The following is a 24,568-nucleotide window of genomic DNA, read 5'->3' on the forward strand; positions in this document are numbered from 1 at the left end:
TCATATCGTAAGAATAACTGAATACTTAACTGATCAAAAAATGTGTAATTTCATAATAAAAAGACCAACTGAAGGCATAAAAGTTGGGAGTTTGGAATAAGTATGTTTTCCTGTGCATGGAGTTAACACATATTATGCTAAATTTATAGCATGAGATTTTTAGCATCAAGCTATTTTTGCCCCCGATACACCAACACAAGAATGATAACCTCAGTTTTTTATTTGAGAATTTGCAAACATTTTCCACCTGTCAGTCTGAATGACATATTTGCCATTTCATGCATCTAATAATCCTAAAAAAAAAAAGCCAGACTGAAGATTTAAGAATCTAGAGTTCATGTTGGTGTTGGATTCTTGATAACTCTGCATGTGCCAAGTGGTTTATGTTAACTGCGGCCCTGATGGCGGATTTCATGGCGGTCTCAATCCAAGCGTGAGGGAAAGCTGTGTGTTCACCAGCGAAATGCACTTTGCCTTCCCTTTGGAAGAGCTTCTTGGCATACTCTAAGTGTTGGTAAGGTGTGAAGAGCGCAAACGCACCAAGACTGTGAGGATCCTGACTCCACCTTTTCACCACAACTCCTGTGCACAAAGGCCTGATGTATTCGCCATGGATCTGTACCAAATCCCTCAAAACCAACTCTTTCAGTTCTTCATCACTTGCTCCAAGCAACATAAGTGAATCATCAGACCAGGTGTATGAAGCCAGAAGAACGCCAATGGACTTGTTTTTGGGAAAACTGTGGCTGGGATAATAGATGTAACGAGAGGGTTGATCAGTGATGCTCTTCCCTCCATGGATGCCGTCTTTTTCCCAAAAGGTCTCACTGAAGGTGAGGATGATTTTGGTGGAGCTGTCGTAATGGACGGCCCTCAAGGCCTCCATCTTTCTGGTGGACAGTGGCGGCTCAAACTCTATGTAGAGGGCTGCCTTTGCTGTGGTTGTTACCAAGACAACATCAGCATGAAGGTGTTTCAAAGAAGGCTCATGTTCTTGCTGATAGGAAACGATTACACCCTCATCTGACTGCTTGATACAGCTGACCTTTGAGTTGAGTAGAATGGGGACATCGAGAACGGGAAGAAAAGCTTTGGCAAGAAGATCGGTTCCACCAGTAACTTCATCATACCTTCAAAACAAAAACAGATACTCATATTCTTTCTGTCAGTATGACTCTTTTCTTACAAAACGCATTCAAGAGCATTAAGGCAAAAATCTATAAAGTAAATATGATCAGTCTATCTTTATTAGTTGGCTATGTACCACAGGCTTTTAAGGTGGCAGTAATTAAACCATTACTTAAAAAGCCATCACTTGACCCAGCTATCTTAGCTAATTATAGGCCAATCTCCAACCTTCCTTTTCTCTCAAAAATTCTTGAAAGGGTAGTTGTAAAACAGCTAACTGATCATCTGCAGAGGAATGGTCTATTTGAAGAGTTTCAGTCAGGTTTTAGAATTCATCATAGTACAGAAACAGCATTAGTGAAGGTTACAAATGATCTTCTTATGGCCTCGGACAGTGGACTCATCTCTGTGCTTGTTCTGTTAGACCTCAGTGCTGCTTTTGATACTGTTGACCATAAAATTTTATTACAGAGATTAGAGCATGCCATAGGTATTAAAGGCACTGCGCTGCGGTGGTTTGAATCACATTTATCTAATAGATTACAATTTGTTCATGTAAATGGGGAGTCTTCTTCACAGACTAAGGTTAATTATGGAGTTCCACAAGGTTCTGTGCTAGGACCAATTTTATTCACTTTATACATGCTTCCCTTAGGCAGTATTATTAGAAAGCATTGCTTAAATTTTCATTGTTACGCAGATGATACCCAGCTTTATCTATCCATGAAGCCAGAGGACACATACCAATTAGTTAAACTGCAGGATTGTCTTACAGACATAAAGACATGGATGACCTCTAATTTCCTGCTTTTAAATTCAGATAAAACTGAAGTTATTGTACTTGGCCCCACAAATCTTAGAAACATGGTGTCTAACCAGATCCTTACTCTGGATGGCATTACCCTGACCTCTAGTAGTACTGTGAGAAATCTTGGAGTCATTTTTGATCAGGATATGTCATTCAATGCGCATATTAAGCAAATATGTAGGACTGCTTTTTTGCATTTGCGCAATATCTCTAAAATTAGACAGGTCTTGTCTCAGAGTAATGCTGAAAAAACTAATTCATGCATTTATTTCCTCTAGGCTGGACTATTGTAATTCATTATTATCAGGTTGTCCTAAAAGTTCCCTGAAAAGCCTTCAGTAATTCAAAATGCTGCAGCTAGAGTACTGACGGGGACTAGAAGGAGAGAGCATATCTCACCCATATTGGCCTCTCTTCATTGGCTTCCTGTTAATTCTAGAATAGAATTTAAAATTCTTCTTCTTACTTATAAGGTTTTGAATAATCAGGTCCCATCTTATCTTAGGGACCTCATAGTACCATATCACCCCAATAGAGCGCTTCGCTTTCAGACTGCAGGCTTACTTGTAGTTCCTAGGGTTTTTAAGAGTAGAATGGGAGGCAGATCCTTCAGCTTTCAGGCTCCTCTCCTGTGGAACCAGCTCCCAATTCGGATTAGGGAGACAGACACCCTCTCTACTTTTAAGATTAGGCTTAAAACTTTCCTTTTTGCTAAAGCCTATAGTTAGGGCTGGATCAGGTTACCCTGAACCATCCCTTAGTTATGCTGCTATAGACTTAGATTGCTGGGGGGTTCCCATGATGCACTGAGTGTTTGTTTCTCTTTTTGCTCTTTATGCACCACTCTGCATTTAATCATTACTGATTGATCTCTGCTGTCTTCCACAGCATGTCTTTTTCCTGGTTCTCTCCCTCAGCCCCAACCAGTCCCAGCAGAAGACTGCCCCTCCCTGAGCCTGGTTCTGCTGGAGGTTTCTTCCTGTTAAAAGGGAGTTTTTTCCTTCCCACTGTCGCCAAGTGCTTGCTCACAGGGGGTCGTTTTGACCATTGGGGTTTTTCTGTAATTATTGTATGGCTTTTGCCTTACAATATAAAGCACCTTGGGGCAACTGTTTGTTGTGATTTGGCGCTATATAAATAAAATTGATTTGATTTGATTTAAAGATGTCAGACAGAATATTTTAAGCTGCCAATTGTAACTGATGTAGCACGATGCAATACAGGAAGGAGGAGTAACAGGAAGACAGAGGTCAGGAATGAGAGGAGCAGTAGTGGCCAGTAAACCAGTATTGATCAGTATGTCAGGTATTTTTATTGTGTATTTATATTACAAACTGTTTTTCTTTTTTACTTTCACTTTTGATACTCTGAGGGAGTCTTCCCAAGGGATCAATAAAGTTCTGTTTAATCTAATCTAATGTATAGGTTTTGTCGCCAACATCACTTAAAATGCGGACGATCTCAATCATCAAACTAAGGAAAATTTCAGCTAACATCAAATTTCAAGGTAATTTTCCTTGCGGAATGCTCAGAATCTGCCATTTCACAAATAACTGCGACTCTTGTTTTGAGGTGCAGTCAGTGTTTAGCCGTACTTGGTGTGGTCGTTGATATCAGCCTGTTCATAGAGCATTTCGGTCAGCGCCGTGTACATGAAGCTCTGTTCATTCAACAGGTCTCCAATCATCCTGATAGCCTCATCACTCACACCGCCTTCTTGTTTCAGATACTCCTGTGAAAAAAGTCAACCCAAACATTTACATTTACCATGTAGAAGAAAGAGGAAGGAAGTCCTATATATACCCTGATGTCCGTTGAAGCCGGTGCATATCTATGGATTCTGTAGCATGAATCGGTTGAGGGTCTGTGACTCCCCCTGGATGGGATGCCAGTCTGACGTATACTTACCTATCCAAGCCCAGAGTCCAGTTAAGATGGGTAGGCCAAGGACAGAGACAGATAGTGTGACCAGGAGTCAAACTCAGGTCTATATTGTGGTAGCCCAACTGGTTTTTACCATCTAGTTTCAATAAAATTTTCAATGACTACTTAACAAATTTACTATGCTCAATACTCTTTAAATTAATTGTATTAGTAAACAGAGCGGGTCTCTGCCTCAACTTTATCGAAAGTCTGGGTCTGTTAGTGAAGCTTAGGGCTAGTGGCTGGAGATCACTAACATGTGACTCGCTGACCCCCCCACCCCGAAGGTGGACTAGACGCCTACATGGACTCTCATCAATTCTTGTGTTGTGTTCTGTATTGTAAACCTTTTTGGTAGAATGACCTAAACAATGGGTCACCCTTTTGAGTCTGGTTTGCTTGAGGTTTCTTCCTCAATTTCATCAGAGGGAATTTTTTCTTACCGCTGCCGCCTGTGTGCTTGCTCTAAGGGTTGGTAAGGTTAGACCTTACTTGTGTGAATCGCCTTGAGGCACCTTTGTTGTGATTTGGCGCTATATAAACTATATAAATAAATTAAATTAAAATAAATTACCTTCACAGAATAATGGTCATATTTCTTCAGCATTGCTTCGCACCCGTTTGCTTCCACTTCATCTTTCACCTGCAGAAATATACATGGACCTGTGACTTGTACTAAAGCACTAGTGCATATTCATAAATATTATTCATGAAAGGAGTGAAACATTGTATACTTTCTCTCTTTTTATTTAACTTTGGTACCTTCTGCAAAGCACGTTGCAGGAGTTCGTAGGCCGACACTCTGCGCTCACGCTTTGGTAGCTTGTATTTCAGGATGTCTGGGTTTGTGTTCACTGCATATGTCTTCTTCCGCAGGCCGTGACCAAGTAGAAGGTGTTCATGTCATCCATGATGAACTCATTCAGCTTCACCCCGAGCTTTTTAACAAACCAGTGTACAATGCTGTTGATACAAGGAATTTGATATACTCAGTCGACCATGAACCGCCGGTGTTTGTAGAATGCCTGACATTTTGATGTATAAAAGTTGTAAATACAGATTTTTACACACTGGTGGAAGCTTGGGATCCTCATGGCTCCTAGTTCAGCGTACCAACCCTCTTCCTCATTTCTGTAGGGTGCACCCGTCCTCCAACACGACCGCTAGACTCTATTATTGTTACCTTGACCAGTGAGACACAAGCCAGGTGATTAGATCTCAATGATTTTTAAATTGGTGTCACAAAAAAATGATCTCAAATAGTGTTGCAAAATGTTGATAACAGTCATGCTCAAACCTATATTTTGGCCACAAAATTTCAATGTGAAGTTTAATTCACTTTGACAGCTAGTATCGAAATGTGAAGGCAGCTATCATGTTAGCTTACTTTGTTGCATCACACACTTTTATAAAACTCTGCTATATTAAAGTATAACCTGTCCCATAATCAAACATAAATTTTTGGTAAATGAAAAGACTGGATAGCAATATATTTACTTAAAGTGATGAATTATATATTGGGTAGTGAATAAGCTTGCTAGCTAGCCTTGCCACTCTTACTACTTTGAGTAGTTAGCCTATTGTAGTCTGTCAAAAATAGGTTTTTGAATTAATTTACAAACAAATAATGACTGCAAGACATCAGTCTCCCATATTTCTCCTTTATTCCACTGCTTGCATTTTTTTGTTTATACTCTTATGTTTGAATTGAAGACTAATTGTAATATTGGTCTTTTTGTATGTTTTTTTTTTTTTTTTTAGTCCAACCAATTTGGTGTGCAGGTATCTTCTTTGTTGTCCATTCTAGTGTACCAGTACTTTAGTTACGCATTGTGATGCATGAGTTTATGGTTTGACAAATCAATCACATCAATATCCAAAGATATGAAATAAATAGTCCATTTTAATGAAATTTTAATGCCTTAAATTTTGAAGCTACGTGAATCTGAGAAAACAGTTAAGTGAATTATTATAAATTACACCAACTTGTCTTCTCAACTTCAGCCAACTTAAATTTTTAAGGCAGCCTGAAAAAAGACAATTTAAAGAAATTGCTTGCATTGATGACATTACAACAAAATAAATCTCTAAATCAATTAAATCATTTAATATAATATTAAGTTCAATGCATTTAAGCATTACCAATTAAAGCATTTTTAAAGCTGGTTGAGAAATTATCTTTTGTCAGTGTCAACACAAAACTTTTTTTAATATATTTATTTATTTATTTATTGCTGCATGGGAGTAAAACATGGGGAATTTTAAATGTAAATGATTACACATGTGAGTATTAAAGTACCCGGTGTCCGGCATCTCGCAGTAACTTGGCGGCGGTCAATCCAGCCATGCCTGCACCAACAATGGCCACGTGATGAGATGTGTTGATGTGAGGAAGTCCGGTTTGCACAGTGTGCAGCAGATGATCATAGTCTTTGTCCTCCAGACAATTAGCTAGATGTTCCTTTATACTGATGGCAGCAGTGTGGCTGTGATATACCACAAACAGCAACACACAAACTGAAACACAATGACACAAAAAGAGAAGCCTGAATATTATATATAGCATTATGGTATAATAACAAAAATTGTCAAATATACATTCACGTGGTATTTTCTTATAAAGAACATTACTTGAAAAGCAAAATAACAGAAGTCCTAATGCTAAACCTTGTGGTACACCATTGTCAGCTGAACGGAGACTAGAAGAAATACATCCACTATTTGATAAATAATTTACAAACTGGCTCATTTTTTGAACAAATCATCACTGTTGTCACAGACTTTATTTAATAATACTGAGAAATAAAATACTCACATAATTTATGTTTCCTCACATGCAAAGGGCCCATTTCTGGCCGAAAATGTGCCTTCTTTATGTCTGTGGTGGCACAAAGAGGAACAATTATTTAGAGAAAAAATGTTTTATATCATTAAGTCCTGAAAGAAAAAGAGTTTGTGCTGTAATTATGTAAGTTTATTTTCTGTTGATTATTTTAACATGAGCTCATCCTTGATAAATTTTCTCCAAAAAAATAATTCTAATGACATTTACTGCAGATTATTGTTTGGATGAAATAGGGGTTTCTTACCCTTTCAGGTGCTTTAAGATGAAAACTGAGGTGAAATCATATGAAAGCGGAATCACGGTGTCTTCTTTTATACTTTCCTTAGTGTTGGAATTTTGGTTTACCAGGACACCAAAGAGCGTGACTTCAGGTCTCATGATCTGGAAGACAGTTTCGACATCATCTAGAGATCCATGTTTGGTCTTTTGAAAGTGGCAATGGGGAAAAAAAACCCCCAAAGGAAGTGCTTAACATTGCTATTTACTGGACCGCATTCAGTCACATTTATGAAGTGTGACTGTGAAAAGGGACACTTCAGACTTTTCAGGAACTACAGGAAACACTTTAGTTTCAGATTTTGTGTAAATGGTGTTGAATTTCCTCTATCTATCAAAGTAAGTGAAACTGTGGTTTAGCTTACATGAAGTAGTTAGTTGACAAATAATCAACTTCAGCCTTTCCCATAATTGCTTTAAAAAGTGTAATTGCAATATTCATCTGTTCCACCTTCTGAAAAAAAGATATTTTTCCTCTTTATTTAATTTAAACTGGCTCTGCCACCGGTTTACACTTCTACTCACCTACTTCACATGACTTAAACCTGTTTCAAATGTGTATTCTACACAGTATTACAACGAATCAAGTGTCATCTGGGGATCAGATGAACCACTAACAGATGCTTTCTGGATTAAGAGTTGGCCCACTAACCTAAACACTGGGGTTCGATTCCCGTCATGCTGTCTGTGCCCTCCTAACAAGACACTTCATCTGACATTGTCACAGTCCACCCAGCTGTAAACGGGTACCAGCCTTGGCCGGGAAGTAACTTGAAAAAGACTGGTGTCCTATCCATTATTTTGTGCTCTTTCTGCATGTTTTGTAGTCCTAACCCCCAAGGAAAAACCCCCCAGGTAGTCTAACCCTCCAGAAAACAAAGAGTCTGACCTTGAACCTGCCATCATTTGAGTCTGCACCTGGGTTCTCTGAATGTTCTGCCAATTTCTGATGAGTTGTATGCTGATGACACCCTGTTGTTGTTTTAAACTTGACCTGTGTTTGGCAATGTGTCCTCTGCACTGAACCCATTCTAATTACAGTTAAACACAATTCAACCACTAGGAGCAGTGGGCAGATGTAGAGATGCCTGCCATTGGTCAGGGGCCCAGAAAGGTGACAACCCTAAATTAGCATGTTCTTGATAATAGGATGAAACTGTGATGACCGGACCTACAGTGTAGTTCCTAAGATCCTTATCTCTTCTGGATCCTTCTTCTCTTCAGTCCAGCTATAATACTGGTGTCTTTTGGGTCAGTTATTATCTTTAGATTACTATGTGAGGTATTTGACGAAGAAGGAAAATCAAGCCACATGGTATAGAGTAATCAAAAATGTTTTATTAAATCATAAGTGACACATACGTTTAAGCAGGACAGTCATTACTGGATTCCGATTTCAGAATCCAATTCACAATTTAAAAAAAATAAATCAGGTTTATGAGCAAGCACAAAATCAGAATCATTAACTCACGTGTAGATACTGAAATACTGTCAGATTGAATGGAAAAAATTTATTCCACAGTACAAGTGTTTTATATTTGAAACAGAGACAAAGAAATCACAACAATGAAAACAAATCATACATACAATCTTGAAATCAGAATAATTAAGTCACCTTTATTAGTTTGTTCCCTAATCACCTTCACCTGCTAATCAAAGACTTAGACCCGCTTCCGTCAGTTCTGAGTTGAACCACCTTTTCTCTGGTGCTCTCCTGCTTCATTGTGTTTTTCAAGATTATGATCGTTACCCACAATACCAGACAAAATAGAAAACCAAATCAATTCCACACCTGTTTAAAAGAAATCATCTTTGGACCTGTCAGATTTCAGATCTTGGTCACTACCCCATGGAGGTATCTGCTCTGATTGGTTTAATCTAGAGCTTCTCTTGGTCTGGAGGCGTAGTTAGCTCACTGTGTGCTAACTTGTTAATGCTAATTGCAGCCCTGATAGCAGATTTCATGGCGGTCTCGATCCAAGCATGAGGGAACGCTGTGTGTTCACCAGCGAAATGCACCCTGCCCTCTGGTTCGAAGAGAGACTTGGCATATTCCAAGTGTTGGTAAGGTGTGAAGTCGGCAAAGGCGCCATGACTGTAAGGATCTTGGCTCCACTTTTTCACCACGACTCCTGTGCACAATTGCTTGATGTCTTGACCATGGATCCGAGCCAAATCCCTCAAAGCCAGCTCTTTCAAATCTTCATCCGTCATACCCAGGAAGAGGAGTGAGTCATCAGACCAGGTGTACGAAGCCAAGAGTACACCCATCTTCTCATTCTTTGGAAAACTGTGGTTGGAATAGTAGATGAAACGAGTGGGATGGTCGGTGATGCTTTTCCCTCCAAAGATACCATCTTTCTCCCAAAACCTCTCACTGAAGGTGAGGATAATTTTGGTGGAGCTGTCGTAGTGGACGCCCTCAAGGCCTCCATCTTACTGGAGGACAGTGGTGGCTCAAACTCCATGTAGAGGGCTGCTTTGCTGTGGTTGTTACCAGGACGACATCGGCATGAAGCTCTTTCAAGAAGGCGCATCCTTTTGGTGATAGGAAACGATCACACCTTCATCTGACTGTTTGATGTGTTTGACCTTGGAGTTGAAAAGGGATGGCAACATCAAGGGGCACAAGAAACGCTTTAGTAAGATGGGTCCATCCCACCGGTGACTTCATTGTACCTTAAAGACAGCAGTATATGGACAAGTAAGTTTGCCGTTACACATCCAGGGGGATCAACATCTTGCCACTGCCCAGTGTCCTTAAGTGTTCATGAACTCTTCAGTATATGTGGAATGAAAATATATCAGTCTTTCCAAAACAGTTGCATTTTCATTGGAAACCATCTGGGTTTTTTGTGGTAAAATTAATTTCAAAGAAAGAGGGACTGTTCCTTATTATGATGTTTTATTTTTGACCACTAGGTTTCAATATTATTAGTTAAATGTGTGTAAGATGACAGAGGAGGTGTTACAGTTGGGCGTAGGGACAGCATAAATTGAACCCCAATAGCAGGTCAGCCAAACAAGAAGACAGATGAGTCAAGAACAGCAGTTTATTAATTCACAGAAGAATATCTTTTGGTGCAAGGTGAGTTCAACACAAGAGTAAGCTTCATCAACAGTGACAGTTCTGAGGGAATATCTTCAGAAAAGGAGAGCATATAAGTCCACAATCAAAAAAAGGAAACTTAACATACTACACAGTGTCCAAAATCAACATCAACTTCCTACTTATGTAAAAGATAAATGCAAAATATAAAAATAGCAAGGAGGCTGGGAAATAGCAGTCCAAAGCAGGACTTCCAAAAATGCAGGGTGAAGCAGAGTACTCACAAGAGGAAATGGATTCCAGTGACCAGCAGCACAACCAGCAACATTCAAAAATGCATACATGCAATAGACACACAGCCAAGGCCAAACAGGAGTCACAATATATATAGCCAGCCTTAATTGTTGCAGGTGGACACTCAAGCAGGTGCACTTAATTAGAGACTGTACGTGTAAGAATTTGAGAACACCAGATGACACTAGATGGCAGCAGATAGCCAGACATTGCTAGAAACTGAAGGAAATAGACAAAGGCAGAGACTACTACTTGACAAGATAAAGGTGAAAAGACAAGATGTGATGACCTAACAAGGAGACAAGAGCTGAAAGAAGATATGAGTAGATACTTTGGGATCAACTGTGAGGACATGAGATGAGTGCAGAAATAACAGTAGATAGGAGCTGGGGACAGATGTGAGAAAAAGAGACAGAGGAGACAAGAGACTAAAACCCCAACACTGACAGAACCACAACAGGAGGTGTTAGAAGATGACAAGATTGGATTTATCAACTACAGTGCATCTGGAAAGCGTTTCCCTCTTTTCTATATTTTATGTTACAGTCTTATTCCAAAATGGAGTGAATGGATTTCCATCCATCCATCCATCCATTTTCTTCCGCTTATCCAGAGTCGGGTCGCGGGGGGCAGCAGCTCAAGCAAAGCCGCCCAGACCTCCCAATCCACACACACCTCCCCCAGCTCCTCCGGGGGAACCCCAAGGCGTTCCCAAGCCAGCCAAGAGATGTAATCCTTCCAGCGTGTCCTGGGTCTTCCCCAGGGCCTCCTCCCAATGGGACGTGCATCCGGAAAAGATGCCCGAGCCACCTCAACTGACTCCTTTCGACGTGGAGGAGCAGCGGCTCGACTCCGAGCTCCTCCCGAGTGACCGAGCTCCTCACCCTATCTCTAAGGGAGCACCCAGCCACCCTGCAGAGGAACTCATCTCGGCCGCTTGTACCCACGATCTCGTTCTTTCGGTCATGAGCCAAATCTCATGACCATAGGTGAGGATCGGAACGTAAATCGAGAGCTTTGCCCCCTACTCAGCTCTCTCTTCACCACGACGGTACGATACAGCGACCGCATCACTGCAGACGCTGCACCAATCCGTCTATCGATCTCACGCTCCATCCGTCCCTCACTCCTGAACAAGACCCCGAGATACTTAAACCTCCTCCACTTGAGGCAAGGACACTCCACCGACCTGAAGAGGGCAAAACACACCTTTTTCCGGTCGAGAACCATGGCCTCGGATTTGGAGGTGCTGATTTTCATCCCGGACGCCTTACACTCGGCTGCAAACCGCCCCAGTGCACACTGAAGGTCCTGATTTGACGAAGCCAACAGAACCACATCGTCCGCAAACAGCAGAGACGAGATTCTGTGGTTCCCAAACCAGACCCCCTCTACACCCTGGCTACACCTAGAAATTCTGTCCATAAAAATAATGAACAGAACCGGTGACAAAGGGCAGCCCTGACGGAGTCCAATGTGCACTGGAAACAGGTTGACTTACTACCGGCAATGCGAACCAAGCTCTGCTGCGGTTGTACAGGGACCGGATAGCCCTTGGCAAAGGACCCCGGACCCCGTACTCCCGGAAGCACTCCCCACAGGGAGACTGAGGGACACGGTCGAACGCCTTCTCCAGATCCACAAAACACAATGTGGACTGGTTGGGCGAACTCCCATGAACCCTCGAGCACCCGATGGAGCGTGTAGAGCTGGTCCAGTGTGCTGCGACCAGGACGAAAACCACACTGCTCCTCATGAATCCGAGGGTTCGACCATCGGTCGAATTCTCCTCTCCAGTACTCTGGAATAGACCTTTGAATGGATTTTTGCCCTAAAAATTCACATTGACAGGACTTACACAGATACAGGTTTCAAGGACCCCTTTGAAGAGCTCTGAATTAGTTTTGTAATTCCTGACATCAATTTTGAGCTTCATGGAAAAGGCTGTAAATACTTATGTCATGTGATTCTTTGTTTCTTTTTATTTTAATAAATTTGCAAAAATCTAAAAGAAAAAACAAAAACAAAAAACAAAACTTTTTCACATTGTCAGGTATTGTGTAGAATTTGAGGAAAAAATGAATTTCATCCATACTTGGAATAAAGCTGTACATAACAAATGAGAACAGACCTAGTGAAAGTTAGCCAATTTTGAAGGCTGACATGATAAAGTGATGGTTTTGACACCACCAGATACCGGAAGCCAGCAGTGAGTGTCGACAGCAACTGGCTCGCTTTCAAGGAGCATTGTAGACTTTACATAGGGGCCATAGGACTGGACTCAAACCCAGACGTGGCATCCTTTAAAATAGACTGGTGAGCATTTAGAGTAAGCATAAGCCCCTTTCACACCAGGGCCAACATAAAGTTGCGTACTCTGGCATACTGACTATGCCGAGTTAAGCAGCTCTACGCCGAGTTTAAGCAGCTCTACACCAAGTTTTTGCTCCCCTTGCAGCAGTATGCTGAGGGCTACGCAAGCAGTGGACACAGAAAGTATGCAGTTTTTAAGCAAGTCTACACAACACTCCCCTGTGTTTGTAATCTATGCACACACTGCGTTAATGTACACCAAGCCTCCGCAATTCGACACGCCAGGGCGAAAATCCTTTTATCAGTACAAATCTGGACTGATTGATTTTATTCATCCCGCTGGATTTTGCTGCAGTGAAGCTTAAAAACCACAGAAGAAGAGAGGCGGAGCCAAGCTTCCCAAGTTCAGAGGACATGTCCATGTCCACTTCTCACGGCGGATCGTGCGCGCAACCGCCAGATGCAGCTCTGCTTTGCTTTCACCTCCTCCAGTACGCTCAATATTGCAGCATGTTTAATGAAGTCCATTAACTCCTGCTCATGGACAGATCGCCAGCATGGGACATGTCCACCATCCACTTCTCACAGGCGTATTGTGCACGCGACTGCCAGATGCAGCTCACACTTTTATTTCCCTCTCCAGTTCTCTCACGATTGTGGCACATTAATAAAGTCCATTAACTCATGGAAATAATGTCTTCTCACTTTTTCCAATGGAGCCAACCTCCCCCCTTTGCGCGCAAGGCTTTTTTCTATCTCTCTCTCTCTCTGCGTGCAATGTGAGTGCCATTCATGTACTGTTTTGAGAATGGAGTGCATTTTCCACACTGTCAAATAAAAAAGTAGGCAGGAGTGGACAGAAAAATAGGGCAAGGGCTACATAAGGGCAACTGAAAGCAAGACCAGGAATGAAATCACACACCAGTCTACACAGGGACCTTGCCAAAAGCTGTGCAATTTTCCAGTGTACTCCATACGCATCACAACGCAACTGTATGCAAGCCCGGTGTGAAAGGGGCTATAGCATAGATATGCTTTGGCACACGTCTGTTGGTGGGTTACCAAGTACCGAATAACATGGTGGCTGTCAGGTGTGGCCAACAAGTTGCTTATGAAACATACCACAGACGGGTCCAGCATATTAAGGTTGTTCCTCAGGCACCATCTCTTAAAAAAGCATTCTTTGATATCACCAGAATGCACAGAAAATAGTCGTTTTTGGTTTTTCAACATTGTCATCTCCTGGTTTGTGTTTGGTCTCGTGTTGAGGGTCCGGCACTCCTTTTGAGGGAGCTCCGAGGAGTGACCAGACTAATATAAGCAAGATGCTGCAAGATTCACAATTTTGAAGTTGTTGAAATGTCAAAAGCACCATGAACAGGCATTTTTTTGAGCACAAATTTGTCAAAATCTGATCTTTCTGTTTGGTTCCTAGCCAGTATTGCAAGAACCTTTTGTTTGGCAACTTGCACTCTGGCTTATGGAACATTGTTTTGTGCAAAAATTAAAAAAAAGGTATGACATGTCAGTCAGGTCTTAAATTGAGATATTTATGTGATAACACTTGAGACATTTCACTGCTGTTGAATTCTTAAAATACCCTTCTGCATCTATAGCAAGACTCATCCTGATCCAGCCTTACGTTACTTTGTCGTTGATATCACTCTGATCATAGATCATCTCGGTCAGTGCCATGTACATGAGGCTTTGTTCATTTAACAGGTCTCCGATCATCCTTATCGCTTCAGAACTCAGACCACCTTCTTCTTTCAGATACTCCTATAGGAGAAAAAAGCTCTTCACATTTTGCAGTTGAGGTGGCTCAGAAAAAAACACCATTTTGTAAAACCACTCAAACTCAATATAGAGTGTTCAAATCAAGGCATACTATACTCAAGTAAGGTCTAGACCAACTACCCCATTCTGCTCATGCAAGCTCATTGTCATTGGTGGAATGAAAAAAAAGAAGCACCAAGCAGTGACAGAATAATGTCTTCGAAGTTAGCACTGTTGCCTCACAGCAAGAAGGTCCCATGAGTCTATCTGGAGTTTGCATGTTGTTGGAGTGGGTTCCCCTTAGGGTGCTACAGCTTCCTCCAAGTTCCAAAGATGTGCAGGTTAAGTGAATTGGTGACTTGAAATTGACTGTAGGTGTGAACAAGAGCGTGAATATGGATATCTTTGTTTTGTCTGTGTGCGTCGGTCCTGTGACTGACTGGTAGCCTGACCGGGGTGTACCCCGCCTCTCACCAAGTGACCTTTGGGATAGGCTTTTCAGAAGATGGATGAGTGGACCCTCAAGCAGACCAAACTCATTTGGAAATGCACACCCAAGACATGTCATTGTCCAAAAAATAAATAAATACATAAATCAAAACACAAAACTTCTTGAACAAACGCGATTCACAATATGTGCACTTTTTAGAAAATTTAAGGGTACTTTTACCTTCACAGTGTAACGGTCAAATCTTTCCACAAAAGCTGCACAGCCGTGCTGCTTCACGTACTTTTTCACCTGTAATTTACCAAAGAAATCTTTGCCTTATCATTATTATTTGTTAATTTATTTATTTTGATACAAAATGATGTTTCAGAGTGAGTGCATATTAAAATGTACATAGTCCATACCTTCTGCAAAGCTCTCTGCAGCAGCTGATCAGCTGACATGTTCTGCTCATTTTGTGGTAGGTCGTACTTTAAGATATCGGGTTTTGCTGTCACTTCATACGTCCTCGCCTTCACACCATTAACCAGGTAATAAGTGTTGGGATCATCCATGATGAATTTGTTCAAGGGACTTGGAGTTGTTTAGCAAACAAGTGGACGATACTGTTCAGAAAAGAAGGTGTGGTAGAGGAATCCACTGAACAAGACATTCTTGAAATAGCAAATCAAACCGTGAAATTTCTCCAATTTATTTTTCTCTGGGCAGTGAATTGTGGCTTACACAAAGATGTCTTTTCAACGCATTAATATTTCACATAATACACCATATATACAGATCTGCAGGCTGTCAAAAAGAAGCCTCCAGAACACATGTGAACAGATTTCGGGATTATTATCAAATAAGCATTTACATTTATTGTTATAATACGCATGTGTGAACAGTCGTGTTTTTCTGCTGTTAGTGTTTTGCTTGGTGCTAAGTGGCTCAGAAACATTGTTAAACACAGAGAGCTTCCGATATGAACAAGCCGATGAAATGTGAGACTTGATGATGACACACTCAGTTAGTACTTTAACTACTGTCTTTCAACAAAAGAAACCAGAAATGAGTGCTGTTGCTTTTATTTTACGCCGCTCACAGTGCAAAAGAGGCTCTTGGCCTGCTAAAGTAAAGCTAGCATGCTAATGCTGACTGAGTGTGAATTATTCATCAATATGCCCACAAACTATTTTCAGCACATGTTTATGTGTGATGTTCAGTTGTTAGTGAACCTGGCTTCATAACTGACTGTTTGTGCAGCCAGTAATATTTCATATTTAGGCCATTACAGACCAGAAATGCAGAACAGGAAGCAAGGAAGCTAACAGTGATGTGCTAACGTTGTCATAATGCAGAAAACAAGATAAGTGTCTGTTGTGGCATTTTCCTGTTACTGAGAGCAACAGTGGAAAATGTAATTTTGTTTTTGGTGTTATCCTTTGTCAAGTGTGTTCTTCCATCCATTTTCCAAACCCACTTGTTTCAGTTCAGGGTCAAGAGGTACTGGAGCCTATCGCAGTGATCCAAAGGATGCCATTGGTATATACGGTGCATCTGGAAAGTATTCACAGCACTTAATTTTTTTCCACATTTTATGTTACAGCCTTATTCCAAAATGGATAAAATTCTATTTTTTTCCTCAAATTCTACACACAATACCCCATAATGACAATGTAAAAAAGTATTTTTAGATTTTCACAAATTTATTAAAAATAAAATAATCCCTAAGAAATCACATGTACATACACTGAACAAAATTATAAATGCAACACTTTTGTTTTTGCTCTCATTTTTAATGAGCTGAACTCAAGATCTAAAACATTTTCTACATACCCAAAAGACCTATTCTCTCCAATATTGTTCACAATCTGTCTGAATCTGTGTTCATGAGCACTGATTTCTTAATTTTTTTTTATTTTTAATAAATTTGCTACAAAAACAACTTTTTTCATGTTGTCATTGTAGGGTGTTGTGAGAAGAATTTTGAGTGGGGAAAAATGAATTTGTTTAATTTTGGATTAAGGCTGTAACATTACAAACTGTGGAAAAAGTGAAGCGCTGTGAATACTTTCCAGATGCACTATAAATACATTTTATATTATTTAAAAAACATCTATCAGAGGATGTATAATTTTTCCTAAAATCATTACAAATGAATCTCACACACCAGTCTGGACAATCAATACACATGTGAAATTCAAATAATTTTCTATGTGGACATGTCGTATTTTTGTCATTTATTTTGAAGTTTTGAAGAAAACTAATTATCTGAAGAATTTGATGTGTGGCTTGGCCAAAAACAAGTAGCACGGTTTAATTTTTTTATATTGCAAACTGTTGGTGATTTTATTATCATTATTATTTCTTGGTATTTTTAGGTAAGGACTTAATCGTCAAGAAAACTATCCCCAAGGGACAATTCAAAGACATTATTCATGTGTATTTCAATTGTTGCTTAGATAAATTTATCCTCTTTATGCTGTTTTTTTTTATATCCTTTAGAAGCTGTTATGAATGAGTATGTCATATTTGATGGTGATGTAATTGTCACTCAATAACCAGAATAATATCTCAAAGTTAAATTTATGTGTTGCTAATTTAACAAATAAGTTACGGTCATGAATTAAGATTTCCGAAATGGAGTGTTTTAACATTGAAGAGACATTTTTTTTAAATGGTTATTGTTAAAATATGTTGAAAACTGGTTTTTTAAAGTGAATTTTTATTCAGTGTTTATTTATAGATGAATAAACATTCGCATTAAGACCAGTTTTCAACCGAGTTTTCATTACCAGCTTTTAAATGATAAATATTTCTGCCTTGCTCGCTAAGCTTCAAAATAATGATTGATACAATTTACTCACTGTACAGGTTGAAAAATATCACTATTCAAAATCCCAGCTAAAAACGTCTAAATCCGAATGTTGATTCAACTTCGTAGATGTTGAATCACGTTCAGATTTAGACTGTGAAAAAAAATTTCCACTATTGAACTTCTGTTCAATGGAAAAAAATGGTCACTGGGATGGTGGGTTTAGTTTTGATTTTAATGACAAATACCTTCAGAATTCTACACGACTGAAATGCTTTGTGGTTCTGCTGTAAAATCATTGAGAAGAACAAGTATAAATTTACAAAGACTTACTGGTGGAAACTTGGGATCCTCATGGCACCGAGTTTCAACATACCAGCCTTGTGCTTTATCCCTGTAGGTGTGCACCCGGCCCCCGGCATGATCACTTGCCTCCAGTAAGGTAACCTGTCTCAAAGAGGCACATATTTAAACTGGAATATTCCAAACATTACTGACTAAACTATTACTACTGCCCTTAGTATGACTCTCAGTGCTACTAACGTTAATACTCTTACTATTACTTCTATTGTTGTTATGACTTCTGATACTACTACTGCTGTTACTGCAACAACTATATTGTTACCAATATATATATATATATATATATAATATATATATATATATTATATATATATATATATATATATATATATATATATATATATATATATATATATATATAAGCGGCTTCAATCATGGACAAACTGGGGAGAGCTGACATTGGCTGTTTTGTTATATTATGTTATATTTTGGGTCAAGGATTATAGCTAACAACAGTGAACAGTGGATGCTGATAATTAAATGCTGGACTCACACGCCATTCCAGCAGAGGCCAGTAAATCCTCTATATATTAAAAGCCAAGTGGCCTCTGTGTATGTGCGTGAGTGTTTATAACTTCGATCACGGACAAACTGGGGAGAACTAATGTTGGCTGTTTGGTATGCTTAAAAATTTGGGTCAAGGTTGAACCAAAACTGAACATTGATAGGACTGATATTTTTGGAGAAACTACGAATATTTAATAACAACAGTGAACAATGGACATTGAGAATTACATTCTGAACTCACACGCCATTCCAAATCATGATAGAACCTTTGCATAATTATTACCGCCATTGTAAAATGTTAGCTACGTATTTTGTAAACACTAATCAATTTGCATTTTATTGCAAGAATGCTACAATAGAAAAGCGAGAACTTAATATTTTGTACAGAAACCTTTGTTTGCAATAGGGCAGCACAGTCTCGTTGTGAACCCCTACGGTGATATTGCAGGATTTGACCACATAAGGGACAGTCACCATGAACGCGGCAGAGAATCCCCGGGTGGAGTGTGGGAGTTTCAGCACAAACCATTCAGCCCCCGCTCGGTAACTTAAAAGCATACTCGCTGTCACCTAGCGGACCTGCTGGTTTAAGACGTGACAGTTTAAAATGGTTTCCGCTGAAACTCCCATCCTCCGAATGGTTTGTACTGACACTCCCGCACCCACCTGCCTATTAGTCTCTTCCCCACAAACAGTATCAGTCTAATGGGTGTACTGTGTTGTTTTCAGCTGCAATCACCAAAGCCGGTCGCAAAAAATAGACAGTGTATCAAATACTTATTTACCTAATATATATACAAACCTTGCACAGAACACATTGTAAGGACATTCAAATTAATCCAAAGTGTTTGCTTGACACTTTAGCAGCTCTGCTGTGCATGTCAAAAAACACCTTCGATCCAAGCTGCTCCCTTTATGTTTTTATTATTTTAACAGATGTTTTTTTATATGGCTCCTCGATCCCTCTTAGTCTACAATTGTAGGAGTGCAACTAGGATGCCCAAAGTAATACTGATTAAATTTTAACATAAGAAATTTAAATCTGAAGTGATTGTTATGCACATATATTTGTTTTTCACTGTAATAAATGACTTGAATTTTTGTTTGTAATTATGACGGAGCAGTGTTACTGAAGACACTGTCCTCATGATGGCTTGTGCAGTTAAACTTGATGTTTTGTACCTTGTGTCCTGCATCATGCAGTAGTTTGGCGGCTGTCAGTCCAGCCATGCCCGCCCCGATGATGACCACATGATGGGATGTGATGTTGTGAGGAAGTCCCTCTTCCACTGTCTCCAGCAGCTGATCATAGTCTCTGTCCTCCAGACACTCAGACAAATTTTGTTTGATTTCAATTTCGAATGCTTGTTTTTGAACCGGGGTGGGCAGCAACGCACTGACACACACTGAAACACAACATCACACCCAGTGTCAACATCACTTTCTTTGCATATGTCTGCTATTAAAGCATCACCTAAGCTACTGGAGTCAAAAAGATCTTTTCTTCACTTCCTGTTACAGTTAGAGCTATAATAGTTACAAAATTGAACCCCAAGATGCAGGACAGTTAGGACAAATCCAAGAAGGTTTATTAACACAAAACGCAGGCAAAAACTACACAAATGGAGGCTGCTAATTAACCAACAAAAATACAATGTCTAACCCTGACAAAAGGTTTTGACATGAAGTCTCAAATAAATAAAATGTTATTTTTTTCTAGATTCCTCTTACCTGCAATAACGCAACTCAGGGGAAAAGAAACATTTTTGTATCCTCTCATAATTCTCTGCGTGCAACATCAGCGTGTGACAGGAAACAAGAATCAAAGACACACAAAACTGTGACAACAGGTTCCTTGCTGATTTTCCCCTGTGGCATTATTTTTTTTTTTTTTTTTTTTTAATTTATTTTTTTTTGTGGCACGAAGGACTTTTACAGTGCCAGGCTACATAGAAAATCTGTTTGCTACATGTTTTACGAATCAGACATTACAGTCTATTAGCACTTTTAGTAAAGTTCCAAAACTGTTTCTACTGTAGGTAATACTGACTGTCAGTTTATGATTGGTTTCCCAGAATTTTGTCAATCACTAGTAATAATTACATTTACTGACTATAAAGTTTATTTCTTTGCACTTTTTTATGACTTACACTATAATTACAAGTACAGCAGTTAGTTTTTTCCATGCAGTGAGTTGTGTTGTTACGAGAGGGAGACTCATAATAACAGTAATTCTTTTGAGTTTGATTAGGTGTGCTTAGAAAATAGTTAGGACCACATGACATGATGATATAAAGATTACAGTTCTTTTGAAGAGGATAACAGTAAAGGTAAGAATACCTTTTGGTGTTGACGGATAGACCAAATATACCATTTTCAAACAAAAGTTTTTTTGAGTTCCTACCAAGGTTTCAAGTAATGAATGGATATTTTGGGAAATACTTTCTACAAACTTTAAAATTTTATAATCCCGATGACCCATTTCAGCTTCTCCTTTCAACCTCAGGGGTTTGATATGGTGCCACTGTGTTGATCTGAAATGGGTATGACCCACAGATCAGAACATTTACTACCGTACCATCCAGTGTCGGTAACATAAATGAAAAGTGAAAAACATTGACATTTGTACATATCAAGTTTAGTCACGTATTCAAGTTATATTTTAGTGCCAGGATGTGTTTAGTGGAACTTGTGATGAGTACTTTCCTGCCATTTGGTCCAGTATGCAGATGTGCACAGGCGTGCATGAATACAGGTGGAGCATGTGAATGTGAGTCTGTCTGGAAGAAGGGCAATTACTATGTGCAAACTATCTAGGGAGTGCCTGAGAGCTAAGAAAGCAGTTATTCTGGAGACCTGTGTTGTTGGCGGATACATTCTATTATCTAGTTAGAGCTATAATACGTATAAAATTGAACCCCCAAGATGCAGGACAGTTAGGGGACAACAAAGTGATCTTCCAGAATCCAAGAAGGTTTATTAACACACAAGGCGGGGTAAAAAATTACACAAATAGAGGCTGCTAATTAACCAACAAAATAAAATGTTCAACCCTGACAAAAAGGTGAAGGAATCCAAGGAGGTGAGACTGTGAGGATATACTCAAAAAATATGAAGATGAATAAAGGAGTGAAATAATAAAAACCCAGGATACTCACAGGTTCTTCATGTTCAAGGAAACATCATGAAGCCAAAAAACCAAACAGTAATTAAGAGACATGGACTTGTCAGCAAGTAAATGGACCCCACAAAGTAAAAACAATGGAGACTTACTTGAACCAACTGATGAGTGGCAGTTGGAATAATCAAAACCAGGACAAACCCGCTATCAAAGAAAAGTGAAATAATGAAACCGATCACAAGTGGGCGGTATAATAAAACAAACGCACAGGAAACAAAAATGCAAAAAATGACTACAGTCAGCAAATATAAATAAACCCACAAAGAAACGGATAAAGACTGAACACGAAGATGATCTAAACTCAGATAACTGGCAACAAGATCAACCCAAAGACTCGGAATGAAACTCAGGAAAACCTAACCACCACACGGCAAGAGGAATAATATATAAATAAGATACACAAAACCAGGGAATGGGACAGGAAACAACACAACACTCATATTTAATACTCGAATGAAATAAAAAAATGTAAAAAAAAAAAAACCTGAAATGCCTTTAATCTGTTGTGAACAAGTTTGTCTCATTTCCAAATGATCAAATTTTCATGCTTTTCAGATACTTGATGCTTTATTAAAGCAGCGCTGAAGGTATTGTTCCACAATGACATCACGTTGGGGACTGAGTTTTCGCTGTGGCACAAACAGTTGTTTTTCTTTTCAGTTCAATTTATTATACATAGTGGTGCAGCTTACCTAAAATTTCCATTAAAAAAAAAAAAGAGTTTATTTTGTGATAAAAGCATGGAATTTGGCACACATATTCTAAATTAACTAATGTTTATTTTCAGATATGGAGCCATCCTGAAGCTGACCTCTAATGAGCTACAGGGGTCAATAAAAATTAAACGGGTCAAAATCTAAAAATGCTCCAATCATGTTGAAAACTATACCACATTATTTGAATGATCATATCGATTCCAAAAAGGTATAGTTTGGACTATCTGTGACTGAATGTTCTGGAGTTATGGGGTAAAAACAGCAAAAATGGCTAGTGATCACTTTATATATTTCTTCTGTTTTTCTTGTTGCTTAATGCTGACAAGTTATAATGTTGGGGTTTTTTCCATCTGATTCTGTTTTTTCTCTCTGTTTGAAGTGCAGCTCCATCCAGAGATGGGTGTCTTCTTCTGCAAGCCTTCCGTCCCGTCATGAATTCCCAAAATTTCCTGTATATTCATATTGTAAATTGTGCTGGTAGCATGGCCCAAGCAGAGGGTCACCCTCTTGAGTCTGGTCTGCTTGAGGTTTCTTCCTCAAATCATCAGAGGGAGTTTTTCCTCAACAGTGTCACCTGTGTGCTTGATCCGGGGTTTGTTAAGGTTAGACCTTATTTGCGTGAAGCGCCTTGAGGCAACTTTGTTGTGATTTGGCGCTATATAAATGAAATTAATTAAATTGAAATTGAATCAACATCTTGTCAGTATCCAGTGTTTTTAAGTGTTCGCAAACTCTTCAGTAGATGTGGAAAGAAAAAATGTTAGTCTTTCAAAAACAGTTTTGTTTTCATTGGAAACCATTTGGGTTTTTGTGGCAAAATTAATTTCAAAGAATGAGGGATGTTCTTATTATGACGTTTTATTTCTGACCACTAGGTGTCAATAATGTTAGTTAAATGTGTGTAAGATGACATACGAGGTGGTAGAAGACAAGACTGTATATATATATATATATATATATATATAACAAATAATACATTTTTAATGCAAAGAATGTTTTATGATTTGCCCATTGAGTGTGTTCAATAAAATAACTCTTGTTTCTTGTAGACTATGGCTGCAATATTGATATTTTTGCTTTGAATAAAAAAAAAAAAAAATGCATTAGGCATCAGATGCATTAAATAAAGGTCCAAACATTTTATTTATTTTATTTTTTGCAATATATTTTTCTTGCCTATTAAAAGCCATATTTATTGACTCTCATAAAAGAAAACATCTGCCTAAAATATTCACTAAAATGAGTGAATCCTACCTGTTGAAGAAGGTAAATGTGAAAATCTGTTGTCACACAGGTGCTTTCTGAAATATATTTATAGACACATTTCTGGGTGTGAATGACATTCCTTTGGGTAATTTTACAATATTTACTTGTATGTGTTCAAGAATAATTCTTTTCCAGTTCCTTGGAAGCAATTGAACTTGAACAAAATTGTGCCCACATTGATTTATTGGTTCACCGTGTCTGCTCTTGTTCTCAGTGATGATAGGAAAGATTACACCCTAATCTACCAGTTGATGCATTTGACCTTACATTTACGAAGGATGGGGATATCAAGGGCACCGACAAGCACTGTAGCAAGACCATCTATCCCACCGGTGACGTCATCATACCTTTAAGACAGCAGGATAGGGACAGGTTTGCTGTTACACATCCAGTGGGATAAACATCTTGTTGTTAGATGTGTCATAAACTCTTCAGTAGATGTTGGTAAGGTTAGACCTTACCCATGTGACGTGCCTTGAGACACTTGGCGCTATATAAATAAGATAAACTAGTTAATTAAATGTCACAGTCTTTCAAAAACGGTTATGTTTTCACTGGAAACCATTCAGGATGTCCCAATCAAGTAACAATCAAGTAATTTAATACTATCTGCCAGTACGGAGTAGACTATACATTTAGGCCATGGGACTGGACTCGGCATCCTTTAAAAATAATTGTTGGCTCTTTGTAGCAAAGCATCGCATAGATATGAAATGTGCTGCAACACTGCTGGTGAGCAATCAGGTCTGTTGAGAGTCCGTTGAGAGAAAGTTGCTTATACGATGGACTACAGATGGATCCATTGATTTTCAGGGGTGATAGTATTAAAGCTGATACCAATCAGCCAAAAAAAAAAAAATAAAATAAACCTTTATCAGCCA

The 24,568-nt window shown here is 39.1% G+C and overlaps 1 protein-coding gene and 1 pseudogene across 1 annotated transcript; both read right to left on the reverse strand.

Moving 5' to 3' along the window:
* Positions 1–204: 204 nt before the first annotated feature.
* On the reverse strand, positions 205–15,451 carry LOC117505475 (L-amino-acid oxidase-like). The gene is given in 9 exon segments (XM_034165142.1): positions 205–1,130; positions 3,532–3,668; positions 4,434–4,502; positions 4,622–4,740; positions 4,743–4,822; positions 4,931–4,997; positions 5,000–5,042; positions 6,159–6,296; positions 15,265–15,451. Coding segments are annotated over 9 exon segments (1,605 nt in total). The 5' UTR covers positions 15,415–15,451; the 3' UTR covers positions 205–328.
* Positions 8,297–9,539, reverse strand: LOC117505494 (annotated as a pseudogene).
* Positions 15,452–24,568: the final 9,117 nt, after the last annotated feature.

This window comes from Thalassophryne amazonica, chromosome 23 (genome assembly GCF_902500255.1).
Source record: "Thalassophryne amazonica chromosome 23, fThaAma1.1, whole genome shotgun sequence".
NCBI lineage: Eukaryota > Metazoa > Chordata > Actinopteri > Batrachoidiformes > Batrachoididae > Thalassophryne > Thalassophryne amazonica.